This window comes from Neofelis nebulosa, chromosome 18, assembly GCF_028018385.1.
Source record: "Neofelis nebulosa isolate mNeoNeb1 chromosome 18, mNeoNeb1.pri, whole genome shotgun sequence".
NCBI classification, from domain to species: domain Eukaryota; kingdom Metazoa; phylum Chordata; class Mammalia; order Carnivora; family Felidae; genus Neofelis; species Neofelis nebulosa.
Window position 1 is genome coordinate 10,088,540 of NC_080799.1, and position 14,398 is coordinate 10,102,937.

The 14,398-nt window shown below is 52.7% G+C and overlaps 2 protein-coding genes and 1 non-coding gene across 5 annotated transcripts; 2 read left to right on the top strand and 1 right to left on the bottom strand.

Annotated features, from left to right (window-relative positions):
* Positions 1-452: 452 nt before the first annotated feature.
* Positions 453-1,956, bottom strand: DNAJC30 (DnaJ heat shock protein family (Hsp40) member C30). The gene has a single exon (XM_058711977.1). It carries the CDS (start codon positions 1,926-1,928, stop codon positions 1,248-1,250), a length of 681 nt encoding a protein of 226 aa, XP_058567960.1. The 5' UTR covers positions 1,929-1,956; the 3' UTR covers positions 453-1,247.
* A 117-nt stretch (positions 1,957-2,073) lies between these two features.
* Positions 2,074-13,772, top strand: BUD23 (BUD23 rRNA methyltransferase and ribosome maturation factor). Of its 3 annotated transcripts, none has more exons than XM_058711972.1 (12): positions 2,074-2,183; positions 2,281-2,318; positions 3,634-3,729; positions 3,822-3,904; positions 4,003-4,099; positions 6,702-6,798; positions 7,866-7,916; positions 8,589-8,674; positions 8,869-8,914; positions 9,082-9,140; positions 12,545-12,654; positions 13,291-13,380. In XM_058711972.1, the coding sequence occupies exons 1-11, from the start codon at positions 2,136-2,138 to the stop codon at positions 12,639-12,641; spliced, it is 798 nt and encodes a 265-aa protein (XP_058567955.1). In that variant the 5' UTR covers positions 2,074-2,135; the 3' UTR covers positions 12,642-12,654; positions 13,291-13,380. The 3 variants fall into 3 exon arrangements, with proteins under 3 accessions (XP_058567955.1, XP_058567956.1, XP_058567954.1); XM_058711973.1 differs by lacking the exon at positions 13,291-13,380 and adding an exon at positions 12,743-13,284; XM_058711971.1 differs by lacking the exon at positions 12,545-12,654 and adding an exon at positions 13,518-13,772 and having other exon boundaries at positions 2,077-2,183.
* LOC131501768 (small Cajal body-specific RNA 20) lies at positions 12,699-12,829 on the top strand. Its single transcript, XR_009256895.1, has one exon. It is a non-coding gene; the product is annotated as a small Cajal body-specific RNA 20 (non-coding RNA).
* Positions 13,773-14,398: the final 626 nt, after the last annotated feature.

Consider the following 14,398-nt stretch of genomic DNA (forward strand, 5'->3'; position numbering starts at 1 on the left):
TGGGTTAACTGTCCGACTCCTGACTTTGGCTAAGATCATGATTTCACAGTCCTGAGATGGAGCCCCACATCGGGCTCCGGGCTGAACATGGAGCCTGCTTAAGATTTTCTCTCCCTCTCTCTCTGCCCCTCTCCCGGGCTCACACATGTGCTCTTAAAATAAATATTAAAAAACAAAACAGAGAGAGAGAGAAAGCCTCAGCCAGCTCTGAATAAAGAAATTTGTTTCCACCACGAGCCTCTTGTCCCTTGTACTACCGTATACCCTAAACTCAAGCAGCCAGGTTTCAAGGACTTGGCTTGTGGGGCTAAACAAGAGGACAGGCCACATTCAAGCGACTCAGCGTCCCAGCTGGCCGCCCTATCTCTGGGAGGGGATGGGCTGCACAGTTAGCAATGGGGCTGGCTGGCAAAGGAATGACCAAGAGACAGGCATACTGACTGTCCCAAGGATAAACCTAACTCTATCACATCATGTTTTAATCAATGAGCCCATTAGAACTGTAGCTAATAAAGTGTGACAGGCCTCAAGAGAGCAAATGATTTGTTCCTCTGCTGTCATGCCCACAGAGTAACTTTCTCCAAGGTCATACACATTAGATAAGTGTGGGCACAGGAACACTCAATTCCTTATGCTCCATGACCTTGCTCTCCCACTCCCACATGCCATCAACAGAAAAGGGAGTGGGGTCTGGGGCTGATCATACAAGAACGGCAAAGTTTCCAAAGATCACAGTCTTACGTCAGGTCTCACCTGTGGCTGGGGAACTCACAGAAAGACAAGGTTCGTACAACCCCACAATTTTTCTTTTGGCAGCCAACAATTGGTCACATTGCACGGTTCAAGGTTACACAGGACCCCCACGGTACAAGCGCGGGGCAGGAGCAGACAATTCTTGCTCAGAGCTTTACAATAAAGCCCGAGCAAGTGTTCCAGAAGCTGACATCAGGAAGGCAACCTCTGGAAGCAGGCACCCAAGGGACTCCAGAAAACCCTTCACTCTCGGGCTTTTGGGACTCTTCTTCTTGGGGCCTCTTTCTTGGGCATCGAGAAGCCTTCTTTTCTGGACCGTAGGGGAGGGAAGCGTACGTGGACGGCTAAGCTGGGCGGGCGGGGAACAGGAAGGGGAGAGCAGTTTCTCCGGACCCCCGCAGAGGTAGACTATGGAAGGCAAAGGGTTCAAGAACACCGGAAAGGCCATTTTCTCGGGGCTGGCGGGGGGCTGCTCCCTTTCTTCCTCTCTCCTTTTAAAAACGAAAGCCCATGATGATGAAGACCGTGAGGAGAAGGAAGACAAAGGTCGCGTCTCGGGTATCGTCCCAATGGAAGCCCTTCTTGGCCCGGTCCTCCTGCTGTTTGCGTAGGGCCTCTCGCCGGGCCCTGAGGCGCCGTTCACGCTCCAGCTGTTCTCCGTAGTGAGCTTGGTAGAAGGCGTCAAAGTCGAACATGGTGCGGTTGGCGCCCGCGGTGGCCCGACCGCGGCCGTGGGCCTGAGACGCAGGGGGCGGGGGGCGGGGCGAGCCGGTGTCGCGGACCGGCGCCTTGGGGGGCCGCACGCCAGGTCCGCGCAGGTCCTCGTCGCTGAGCAGGCCGCGGTCATACTTGCGACGCAGGGTGGCACTGCCCAGCACCACGTAGGCCTGGGAGATGCGCGTGAAGCGCTCGGCAGCCTCGGCGCTCCCCGAGTTGCGGTCCGGGTGGTAGAGGAAGCTCTGCCGGTAGTAGGCCGCCTTGATTTGCGCCTGCGTGGCTGTGGTGGGCACGCCGAGCAGTTCATAGAGCGCCGTGCGCGAGTATGGGCCGTCGCCCTGGGAATAAGTCCTCCCTTCTAGGCCCAGGCCGGAACCCGGGCTCTGTGGAGCGCCCCGGGCCAGCCACAACCCCCACAGCAACCGCCGTGGCCACCCCAGATCGCGCTTGGTTGCCATCTTGAACGGGCCATGCGGGCGGTGCGAGAGTAACTGGCCAATGGGAAGCGCGCGTTGTTCGCAACGCGTCGGCCCTCTAGCCAATCGAGTAAAAAGGGAGGCGGGGAGAAAGGTGGAGCATGCGTGTTTTTGGGCGGGAGCGGGGCCGAAGACATAAAAGCCGGGTTCCCGGAACACTAGCGGGAGTCTCGCGGCTGAGGAGTGGGGATGGCGTTCCGCGGGAAGAGACCGGAGCACGGCGGGCCCCCGGAGCTGGTGAGGCTTGCGGCTCTCGCACGTCTTTCTCTCCTCCATTTAAGGCCCTCGCGTCTTGATTCCTTCTATACTACTCTTCTCTTTTTCTTTCCCGCAGTTTTATGACAAGAATGAAGCCCGGAAATACGTGCGCAAGTAAGGGGAGCCTAGATGTTGCGCGGCGTCGGGGTTCGGGGGCCGGCAAGTTACCCTGATAGCTGGCGCTACTTGGAAAGCACGCAAGAGTTTGGGGTGTTGGGGAAGGAAGGGACCCGGATCGATCCTATTTTGTACGGTGGGAAAGTCAACTTTTGAGTAAATCTCGGAACCCTCTGGGCCTCGGTGAACGTAGCATTAAAAATGGAGGTGAATCATGCGTACTTTCTCCAGGGGGTTCTCAGAGTTTCATGTGACAGCTTGTTTGAAGCATGCGGTAAAATCGGCAGGGGCGGTGGATACGTGTAGGGGGTCAGTGCTATTGAGGGGGAGGAAGTAGTATTCCCAGAATGCTGTGTGCCCCTGTTTGCATTATCATTAAGGTCTTATGACAAGTGTTGGTGTCGTATCTGAATTTCAGGGGGGGAGTTAACTTGTGTTAAGCATAGAGTCATTTAACAGGTGAAGGCTAGAAAGGGACTTCCAAGCCTGCTCTCTCTGATACCACTACTCTAGAGATAACTTCTCCACTTTTCCATTCAAATTAGAGTCCAAGACCAAGGCCAGCAGAAATCTCTGATCCGGTTGTCATTATGTAGCAACATAAGCTTTTTTCCCAGCTGCAGAATTCAGTGCGATTCTTCCTCTTGATCTTGGGAAAGGCAGAGAACGCCAAAGATCCGTTTTGTTAAGAGGCAGTATTCTCTTTTGAAGTCATGTTTGGTCTGAATGAGTTACTGTGAAGAAAATGTTAACATTTTACCTCTTTTATGTTGATGATGTGTTGAAATGCTATTTGGAGCACATCGGGTTAAGATATATTACCAGGATTATTGGGTTGGGTAAACTATTAAAATTAATTTTAGTATTTCATTTTAATCATGGCACTAAGAAAGTCCCACGTGGCTTGCATTATATTTCTCATGGGTAGCAACTGCTATGGATTTTTGTTGTACCTTGTTGAGCTTTATACAGGAGACTAACTATGGTGGGTAATTTTTCCAGAAAACGTGTTTTTAAGTAATAAACATATCAGAACTATATGGAGTTGAAAATAGGCAATAGTTAGTCATTAGCTAAGCGATTTATTCCCTTCACATCAGTTTTGCAGTCGGCAAAGTTGTAATTTGTGTCGCAAAATAACTTGTTGCTGTATTACATGGACTTTGGGCGTCGCTTTTAAATAGGTGTAGTTGGGTATGGTGACTGGGACAGTACCTCAGGGTGATTGTGCCTTGTTCTCTTTTTCTTCTTTTGCTCTGAGCAATGTTTTAGCCCAGAACTCTTTTATCACTTGTGTTTTCTGCCTTCCCAGCTCACGGATGATTGATGTCCAGACCAAGATGGCTGGGCGCGCATTGGAGCTCCTTTATCTGCCCGAGGGTCAGCCCTGTTACCTGTTGGATATTGGGTGAGATCCTGGGGCCTAGTTCAGCTTGTCCAGGTGGAGGAGTGTCTTTCCTGCTCACGCTATTGAGTTCCTGTTTTTATTGTGTCTTCCAGATGTGGTTCTGGGCTGAGTGGAGATTATCTCTCGGATGAGGGGCACTATTGGGTGGGCATCGACATCAGCCCTGCCATGCTGGGTAAGTACGTGCTACTTAGCATTGGAGCAGACTCCGCTTCATGAGTACTGAGCAGCTACGCGTCGTCTGTTTTCCTGACGTATTATCGTCCAATGTAGATGCGGCCTTGGACCGAGACACTGAGGGAGACTTGCTTCTGGGGGACATGGGCCAGGGCATTCCCTTCAAACCAGGCACCTTTGATGGTTGTATCAGGTAAGAGTCTTCAGTTCCTGCTTTTAGGCCTGCAGGTCGGTGCTTCCTAAACTGGTTGTGCAGAGTTACACAGGAGACTTAGAAATACACATCCCTGGTTAGAGCAGTTTTGATATTTTGAAACTGTCTACTCCTTTGATCATCTTGCGCTGCCAGGTTCAGGTACCACTGGTGTGGATTATAGATTCTCTGTGCTTTGTTGGAGGGTGGCGGAGAGGTGGCTTCTGACACCTCTAGGAGCCATCTTGTGGGCCCCAGCAGCCATCTCGTTTCCTTCTTTTTGACTAACTGTAATGGAGAGTGGTCCGGGATTTGCCAGTTTCTTCAGTGGCTTAGTCCTTTTTGGGTTGTCTGGGTTAAGTTTTGAGCCTTTACGTAGTACTTCGATAACCGATCTTAGAACGTTGAAGTGACTGTTAGAAACATGAAGTTGTTCTTTGTGTCCTGTGGTCAATTGTTGATTATTTGGTGTATTCTCTGTTCTCTCTGTTGATGGGGTGGAGGGTAGGGGATAGGGGAAGAAGTCAGCTTTAATCCTGTGATTGTGGGTTGAGCATTAGGGATCTGGGTAAGCAGTAAAAATGTAGATTTGAAGATTTTCTTCTAGGGTAAGGGATTAGTTTACATCTGGGAACAAGAGTGGGGGAAATCATTTCAAGGAAAGCAATTGCTTTTTAGTAACGGTTGAGTGAAATTGTTCTAAGCTGCAGCAAACCAAAGGCCAGTGATACTGTCTGTATGTTTTAGGAGTAAGTAATCACTTTTTATTTGTTTTTGAGAGAGTATGGCAAACTTACTATTTTTTATTTTTATTTATTTTTATTTTTTTAGCATTTGTTATATGTAAGACATGGTACAAGGTGCTGCGAGGTTTGTGGAAATACAACACAGTCCTTTTAAATTTTTTTTAATGTTTATTTTTGAGACAGAGAGACAGAGTGCAAGTGGGGGAGGGGCAGAAAGAGAGGGAGACACAGAATCCGAAACAGGCTCCAGGCTCTGAGCTGTCAGCACAGAGCCCGATGTGGGGCTCGAACCCACGAACCGTGAGATCATGACCCGAGCTGAAGTCGGATGCTTAACCGACTGAGCCACCCAGGCGCCCCCCTTTCTTTTAATTTTTAACTCTTCGTGGTGTGTCAGGTGCTATAAGACATGAGCCATACAGCTAAACATGAAGTTGAGTGCAGGGTGTGACCAGAGTTGTGGGACCCACCAGAGCGGTGAAGAAAAGCTAGAGAGCACGGGGAAGCCTTGAGGAGGAGGAGGGGCTGGGGTTGTGCCTTGAAGGCTCAGAGGAACTTGGATAGTCCTGGGACTGGGGATGGGGCTCTGAGGGAAGGAACTGTGTGAACAAAGGCACAGAAGTGCCCAGGGAAAGGAACCTGATAGATTGTGGGGAAGACCAGAGGTGTTTTTTTAAGTTTGTTTATTGAGAGAGAGAGCATGCATGCAGGTGCATGCGAGGAAAGGAGGGACAGAGAGAGGGAGAAAGAGAATCCCACGTAGGCTCCTCCAAGCTGTCAGCACAGAGCCCGACTCAGGGGCCGATCTCAAGAGTTGGACACTTAACCTACTGAGCCACCCAGGCACCTCGAGAATGAGAGCTTTTTAAATTCCATGCTGAGAAGTTTGAGCTTTATTCCGTAATTGATGGGAAGCTAGGGAGTAACCAGATCAGAGCTGTATTTTGGGAAGATTATTGAGAGGAGAGGAGAGGGGCATCTGGGTGGCTTGGTTGGTTGAGGGGCCGACTCTTGATTTCGGCTTAGGTCGTGATACCAGGGTTGTGGGGCTAACCCCCGTGTCGGGCTCTGTGCTGAGCATTGAGCCTACTTAAGATTCGTTCTCTCTCTCTCTCTCTCTCTCTCTCTCTGTCGCTCTCTCTGCCCCTATTCCCCTGCTAGCTTGCATGTGCTCCCCCACTCTTTCAAATTAAAGAAAAAAAAAAAAAAAAAAGGAAAAGAAAGGAGAGATTAGTTAGGTTGTTGAAGCAAGCTGGAGGTGGTGATGAGTGCTGACCAGGAGAGTGGTAGAGGAAGGTAAAACCTGGGAGAGGCAGTTGGACAGACAAGTGGGGTTTGGGCTTCCATTCATGTGTGTACACAGCAGTGAAGGGGGAAACACCTGAGTGGAGTACATAATAGTTGCTTGAGGGTTTTAAATCTGGGGATGGTGAAGACACCTAACAGGTACAGTTGAAGGAACCGATTGAAGAGGAGAATAAGTGAATGAGTGCCTTTGTGTACATACTATAAAGGGGTTTTCCCTTGATTAGAGGAAGGGAATGAAGGGGTAGGTGGCAGAGAGCCTTGACACACTGAGGAATTTTAAATTTGAGCTGCATGGAGAAACAAGGTTGAGAAAATACTGGTTTAGATTGGCTACAAGGAAGCTAATGCCAACCTTCTCTCTACTCTCCTCCATCCAGTATTATAGAATGGTGACCTGGAGTGGATCTGCACAGGCCCAGAAAGAGAGTTATAGGCAGGAGGGTTTCACCTGGGGCTCAAGGATTGTGTGTGGTGTTAGAGTCTTGAAGAGGCTGGAGAGAGCAGTGCATGTTGGTACTTGTCCTGACTGGGGTCCTTTCCTTTCTCAGCATTTCTGCTGTCCAGTGGCTCTGTAATGCAAATAAGAAGTCTGACATCCCTGCCAAGCGCCTGTACTGCTTTTTTTCTTCTCTTTACTCTGTGCTGGTGAGTATGAGATCGTCTCCCAGTCTGGGCTGGCCGCTTCTCCCTTCTATAGGCAGTAACGGAGTAAGAAGTCTCCCAGGGGAAAGCCATTCAAGTGGTACTGCATGGGGTGGCAGGACCTTATCACGGTTCTCCTGTCTTGGCCTAAAGAGAGAGCTTGGTGGTCTGACGCTCCCTAATGAAATGGCAGATGGTGGTGGTGTCTGAGACTGATCACAGTTCCTGTGTCTGGCTGCACTAAATTTTAATCGGAAGTTGGTGTGGGGGCACGGACTCCACGGAGTGAGGACAGAGACCTCATGTCCAGGGCATGCAGAGTGCTTACATCCTGTGATTCCCCCCCCTCCCTCTCCCCTACTGCTGATGCTCAGATGGGGTGCAGAAGGGTTATTTATCACAGACAGAGCCTTCAATAGCTTTTTATTTTTGTAACTGATGGTGTTGATTTCAGTTGTTTAATAGGATCAATTGATAGTTTGAGATTTTAAGTCCTAAAAATGAGTTCTTTTCCTTTTTGGAGCAGGCCAGGTATATCTCGGTTCTTCTTAATCACCTCACTTCATCCCTGGTTTTCCTAGAATGGGTTGTTTCTTGTGGATGGCTGGCTGTCCTTGTGTGTTATGTGGTTTCTGTTGCACACACACACACCGGGGTTAATCTGAAGTTCTGACGGCCTTTGTGTTTGCCTTTCTGTGGAAATGGTTTTCCCTTCTATGTTCAGCCAGCTCCCTGTTACAGTCAGGACTCTGCCCAAGTGTTCCTCAGAGAGAGGCCTTCCTTGAGCCAAAAATAAACCCAATAGTCTCCTGTCACTTACCATTCCTTTGTCCTGATTTGGTTTTCTTCTTGGCACTAAGTCACCACCATGTATTAGCTGCCTTTCTCACTGCAGCGGGCCTTCAAGAGTTCAGGCGCTCTCTCTTTTGTTCACGGCTACATCTCCAGCCCTGAGAACAGGGTTACGTGCACAGTGGGATTTCAGATATTTAGTGCACGAGGAAGAGAGAAGTGTTGGGCCCTGAGCCCATGGTATGTTTGTAGGAGAGTGATGTTTCTGTTGCTTATAGGTCCGTGGAGCCCGGGCTGTCCTGCAGCTGTATCCTGAGAACTCTGAGCAGGTGAGCGCCTTGGCTACTGGAGGTGCAGGGGAGGGGGAGAGACCCAGAACAGGTAAGCTGTCCTGTGCCTCCCTCACCTGCCCTCTTGCTGTTGGGAGGTGACGGAACAAGGAAATTGTTGCTGACTGGTGGGAAAAGTAGGGAGTGAGTACCTGAGGGAGAGGTTTCTGCGGGGTAGGATAGGACCTGTGTGTTCTCTCGGCTGATCTGTGGTATTACAGTTATGAGGATGTGTCTGATTGCTGTAACCAAATGAATGGCAGTGGGGGGCGGATTTGATAGGATGGCAACAGCTGTCTGTTCTGTGGCGGGTCACGCCATGGGGATGAGGAGATACAGGTGCAGACCCTGATAGGCCAGTGGTGAGCTGTCCCCGGCCCCTAACTTGAAGGAGTTTGTTTCCTGGATGGTGGCCTTTCATTCCTGAGATGGGAGCAGGGAGACGGGTCCCTGGGCTAGAAAAGTGAGAACCAGGGGAGTCGCTGTTCCAGCCTGCACTTTCCTGTGTATATGTCTTTTGGGGACTCAGAATTGGGAACAGTTTGATGAAGACCTTCAGCTCTCCTGGGTAGGGTCCACCCTGGGGGGCAGACTGGCTTCTCGAAAGGAGGGGAGTGGAAGCTGTGTGCTCCCCCAGTCTCCCTGCCTGACTCGCTGCCGTTTTCTTCTCAGTTGGAGCTGATCACGATCCAGGCCACCAAGGCTGGCTTCACTGGTGGCGTGGTGGTGGATTTCCCCAACAGCGCCAAGGCAAAGAAGTGAGTGCTGGGGGCTAGTGTACTGTCCGCGTTGAGCAGAGAGGGTGTTGGGGTGATGAGTGGGCCAGAGGAGTGCTCGGCTGGGTCACCGGGGCTTACACATTCTGCACCCGTTCATGGTCAGGAGTGTGGAGACTTGTACCTGTGCGTGGCTTTATGAGCCCAGCCCTCACTCTGTACTTTTCCGGTTTCAGATTCTACCTCTGTTTGTTTTCTGGGCCTTCGACCTTTCTGCCAAAGGTGAGGGATCCAGAGTTTGCAGGCTCGTGTCCTTTAGATTCCCTTCTTGTGGGGCTGGGCCTGGTACCCGTCGGGAGGACTCAGGCCTGGGTGGCCTGACCTTCTGGGGTGGGGCAGGTGGGTTGAGAGATCTCCAGGTTGACCTAAGAGCGCGCTGGTCCCCGCAGGCCCTGACCGAAACTACCGATGAAGAGGAGGCCACGGAGTCTGCGTTCACGAGCGAGAGGTGAGCGGTTGTCACCCCCCTGCCCGGAGTGTGGGGGCTTGCTTCTGCCGGGGTCGTCCTACGTGGCTCTCTGCTTGCACCAGGTCTCTTAGGTTCAAGTGTGGCAGTGACACCAGGGTGGTAACAGTGGGGAACCCTGTGGGCCTGTGCCCGCTCCTGCCTCGGGCTGGGCCGCAGGGGCCCTTCTGGATGTCTGTGGACAGCCACGCCACCGTCTTTCCTTCCTCTCTCTGCCTTCCCTGTTGCCGGGACCGCCGGGTTGTCTCCTCCCTCCCCGAGGCTGCCTCTGCCACCTGCATCCTGGCCTCTGTCCCCTCTTGGCGCGCTCTCCCTCCCCGCGCCTGTGTCCTCACGTTTACTCTCCTGGGTCATTCCCTCGGTTTGCAGAGACCCCGTTTCTTCTGTCTTCTCCCGAAGCGCCCTCACTCCCCCCGCCGCGCCCCCTCGTGCATGGGCTTCCCTCTCGGTCACGTCTCACGTGTGCCGCTTGCTCCACCACACCATTCTGTCACTCGTCTCTGCTCCCCCCTCCGTCTCCTCACGGATTGCTTTTCTCAAGGCCACGCCAGCCTCTGTCTTGCCAAATCTGTGGCTGCTTCTCAGTCCGCTTTCTCTCTTGTCCTCCTCTTAACCTGCCTGTTCCTTGGGCACTGGCAACAGCCAGCCACTCCCTCGATGCTTTTCCCAGTTCGGCCTCCTGCCTGCCATCCTGGTTTTGTCCTCAGCTTGCTGGCTCCTCTTTCTCCGAGCACTCTGGGGCCCAGCCCGCACCCTTTCTCTCTCTGCCGCCTTAATCACCAACTCTAGGTTCGTTGCTTTGGGTTTATGCCTGTGGTCTCAACCCCACCTCCGTTTTCCTAACTGCCTCCTAAGTATCCATACCTAGGCTTCCCACAAGTATTGGGAACAAAACCCAGCTCTTGTTTTTCACACCAAGACTGCCTTCCTCTGTCCTTCCCCACACAGTCATTCTTGTCTTTCTTACCTCACATCTGACCAGTCCTCTGTGTTTGTCCGGGTGACAGCCGGTCCCCTCCCCTGGTCTGAACCCCCACCGTCCTTGCCTGGAGTGTGGAAGCTGCGGCACTGGCCTCTCTCCACTTTGCCTCTTTGAATTTATTTTCTGCACAGCAGCAAGGTGAATTCTTTCTTTTTCCTTTAATTTTTGAGAAAGGGAAATCACACGTTGCCATTTATCTGTTCCAGTATCCTTGGTGAGTTCTCCTTACCCTTTATTTTCCTTACCACCTTTCACTGTTCTGAATCCTGTGTGTTTGTTTGCTTGCTGGTTCTGTGTCTCCCCCGCCAGAAGGAGGACTTGGGCTCTGCTGGTGTGTCCCTGAACCCAGAGTAGGGGCTTATTATTAGTGAAAGGTTTCCAGTGTTCGCTGACTGGATAATTGATGGTAAGGCAGTGAAGGAGGTTATTTCTTAGTTCTGGTTGATGTGAGTGAGAAGCCTGAAGACTTTTAAGACATTTAAGGGGAAAAATGCACAGAGAACAGGTCAGGAAGGCCACGGGTGGTGAAGATCACAAGTGTATTCCTTGTGTCCACTACAGAGTGGAGCCCCCTGACCTCCCCACGGTCATCTCTGTTAGCTTCCTCAGCCCGTGTTCCCCATGGGGATTTGCAGGCCGGAGCCCCCCCCCGGGGGGGGGGGGCTCTCCTAGATGTTTTCTGCTCTAAGGCACCCACCACTTGCTCCCAGCAAGTGGCGCCCTCTCCCACCTCATGGAGGATGTGCACGTGGTTCAGCCCCCTCCATCCACCGTAGAATCCCTCTTGTCCTCACACTGGGGTCTACAGACGACATGTAACTGTAAACTTAGGTAAGCGTCCGTTTCTCGGCTGTTCAGCAAGGGGATAATGCCAGCACCCGGGCAGCGTGTGGAGGAGCAGAGCGCGTGTGTGTGGGCAGACCCGGCACAGTGCCCGGCACAGCCTGTCTCCCTGGCTCTGTGGGCACTCGCTCTGTGAGTCCTCGGCTCGGGGGGTGGGGAGGGGGCAGGGGGCGGCAGGGGGCTGTTGTCCTTTGGGAGGATGATCTGGCCTTCTTGTGTTCTTGTCATTTTGTCTAATCATTCTTGTTAGTCTCTCTGACTCTCTCTGATGACTCGGTCCACCTGTGGCATTTGCCACTACTGCCCAACTTCCTTCTTGGCACCTTTGGTCTGGGGCCCTCGCTCACTGCCCCCACCTGCTGCTCTTATCTGCCCCCATGACTCTTTCTCATCATTACTTGTATGGCTCCCAGCTTGCCACCCAGCTTGTCCTTCCTTACAGACCCTTGATCATTAGTCCTGTACTTCCAGCCCCCTGTTGTCAGCTGCCTCCTGCTTTGCACTTGGTGCCTCAGACTCCTGCCCCCCTGGTTGTGGGCATTCTTAATGTTTCTTTCATGCACCACTGCCTGTACGTGCTGAAGTGTCTAGATCACATTGTCTCACTTCTTTGTTGTGAAACCTCATTGGCCGCCCACTGCTTACTGAAGGGAGAGCACACTCCTTGCCTGTATCCACACCTCCGTGAACTGGCCCAGCCAAGTGAGATTCTGAGATTTTTTTCTTTTTAAAATTTTTTCATGTGTTCTTACTCAGTTTTGAGAGAAAGCATGAACAATGGAGGGGCACAGAGAGGGGGGAACAGAGGATCCAAAGCAGGCTCTGCACTGACAGCAGCCAGCCTAATGTGGGGCTCAAACTCACAAACCGCAAGATGATGACCTGAGCTGAAGTCAGACACTGAAGCGACTGAGCCACCCAGGCGCCCTTAACTTTCTATTTTAGAGGAAGGGAGAGAATGTGTGAGCAGGGGAGAGGGGCAGAGGGGGGAGAGAGATTCTTAAGCAGGATTCATGCTGAGTTCAGAGCCTGACACGGAGCTTGATCCCACGAACCACGAGATCATGACTTGAACCAAAATCAAGTCAGATGCTCAACCGACCAAGCCCCTGAGTTTTTTTCGTTTTTAATGATTCCGACTTTTATTCTTAGGTCAGAACAGATGAGAAGTAGCTGCAAACAGGGTCTGTGCTGGAATCCGGCCTGCACTGGCCCTCATGCAAGGAGGGAACTTGTGCTTTGGACCCTCAGGATCTCACTTGGACCCCTCCCCTTCTCTCGCCTGGCACACGGGACTCTTGTTCCCTAATTCTCCCTCGGTCCTTTCAGTGCCGCACCCTTGCGTGGTTCTTCTGGTCTTGCTGCCGCCCCACCTTCGGCTTGCAGAAATGCCCGCTTATCTCAGCAGCCTTCTTGTTTTTCGCAGACTCTGCTTTTCCTTTCCGTGTCATTCCCTCAGTAGCTGCTGGGTCTCTGCACTCGCTTTGCCTGGTGTGGCTGGTCCCTGCCCTGGCCCAGTCGTGGGCTCTTCAAGGGCAAGCCTGGTTCGTATCTGCCGTAGGACATCCATGGGTCCGGCGCTCAGGTGCTCGGGAAATGGTTGTTACTCAAATGGCGAGCGGCCCTCCGTGGCAGGAATTGTGCTGGAAATCGTTTGAGCCCAGCTGCCAGGTGGGGATGTGGTTTAGGGACAAAAGGCTTCTCCCTGTTCCCAGGGCCTCTCTCCCATGGGGCTGTGAGGGGTCCCTTTTCTCCTCAGCCAGGGCTGGAGGCCAACATCAGTGCTTGAGGATCCTTGTCGTGGCTGCCGTGAGCTGACAGCCTTGTTTTCCTGCCTCAGACATCTGTCGTTGCTGGGAACCCCCACGTGGTCTATGCCAGGCACGCTGACCCCGCAGCCGGACTAGGGTCCGAAGTCGGCAGCGCTGGGCATCGGGCCTCTGGCTGTCCTTGGCAGTGCCAGGCTCTCAAGGGCTGACCCCGGCCCGTGTTGCCCTAAAAGTAGCTTGGCCCCCTTCCTGCCCGACAGGCAGCACCTAACAAGGGAACACACCTAAACAGGTGGTCACTGCCACAAAGATGCCTGTGAGGGAGTGGGGCTTCTCACCTCCCGCTCTTCTACCAGATAACTGCTTTGGCCCCAGGGGATCTCACTGGGGGAGGAGAGGTGTCCAGAAGCAGGGACTTCTGTGGCAGGGGCATCGGAGGCCGCCTGCCCCGGGGAGGACCACTATTTTTCCCTGCGTGGACTAGCTTGAGTGCCACGTGAGTTCCACCCATGCCCTGAGAGCTGTGTTTCCCGCACAGGATCCAGCGCAGGATGGCGAGGCGCGGGGTGGTGAGGAAGAGCCGTGAGTGGGTGCTGGAGAAGAAGGAGCGCCGCAGGCGGCAGGGCAAGTGAGTGCCTGGGCTGGGGACAGGCTGGGGATGGGGGGAGGGGGCGGTCTGTGGCCACCAAGGGATAGTCTGCACTTGAAAGGGTCCCTGAGGTAGGTCCTTTGTTCTGAGACCGCCCCCTTGTCTCCTTGCCACAGGGAGGTCAGACCCGACACCCAGTACACCGGCCGCAAGCGCAAGCCCCGCTTCTAAGCCGTTCGCTCCATGTAACCGGGCAGCTCGGGTCTGCACAGTTGCAAGCGGGCAGTTTTCTCTGTCGAAGTGCCTACTTGCATCCGTTGACAAAACATTGTTTTAGAAATGTTTTCAAGTTCTAACTGTTTTTCTTTACTAACAAAAGTTCTAAAAGCATCTTATTTTGTTCTAAAAGCAATAAACCACTTTCTGTGGAACTGTGGCTCTGGCATTTTCTAGCTCTGGGATCCTGAACAAATCTCGAGTTTCTCCGAGTACTTGATTCCCCTGATCCAAAAGAGGCTCGAAGAACTTGAGTGTATGAAAAGCACCCTGTTTTAACCTACAAGGAACACAGGTAGATTGAATTTTGGTCTGTTTATCCCAGCACTAGGCAAATTTGGGGAAAATGGGTGGGGTCAAAGTATCCGTGGGACCCACTGTTCTGAGGCCACCGCCCAGCCTCTGGTTGTCCCCCAGTCTGAAGGCGGCATCCAGCCAGGGCCTGGGCTGACCTTTGGCCTTGAGCTACACCAACTGCTGATTGGCCCTCACTTGGTTGCCTTTGGGTGTGTCTCCTGCCCGATTACTAGTGGTCAGGAGAGCAGGCAAGCCTGCCCTGGGATGCGGGGGAGGGGGGGAGACTGTAGCAGCAGGCTAAGCAAGTGGGGATCCAGGGCTCACTTGTGGCTACTGGGAAAGTGGAAGGAAGGGTAGATCTGAGCCCTCAGCACAGAAGGGGCGGGGGGCATCAGGCTTTAAGCAGGAGTAGAAACGTTCAGGCTGGGGTGGAGGGGCCAGAGGATCTGGAGGTTGAAGGCCGAGGTGGGAGGCGGGATCCTCT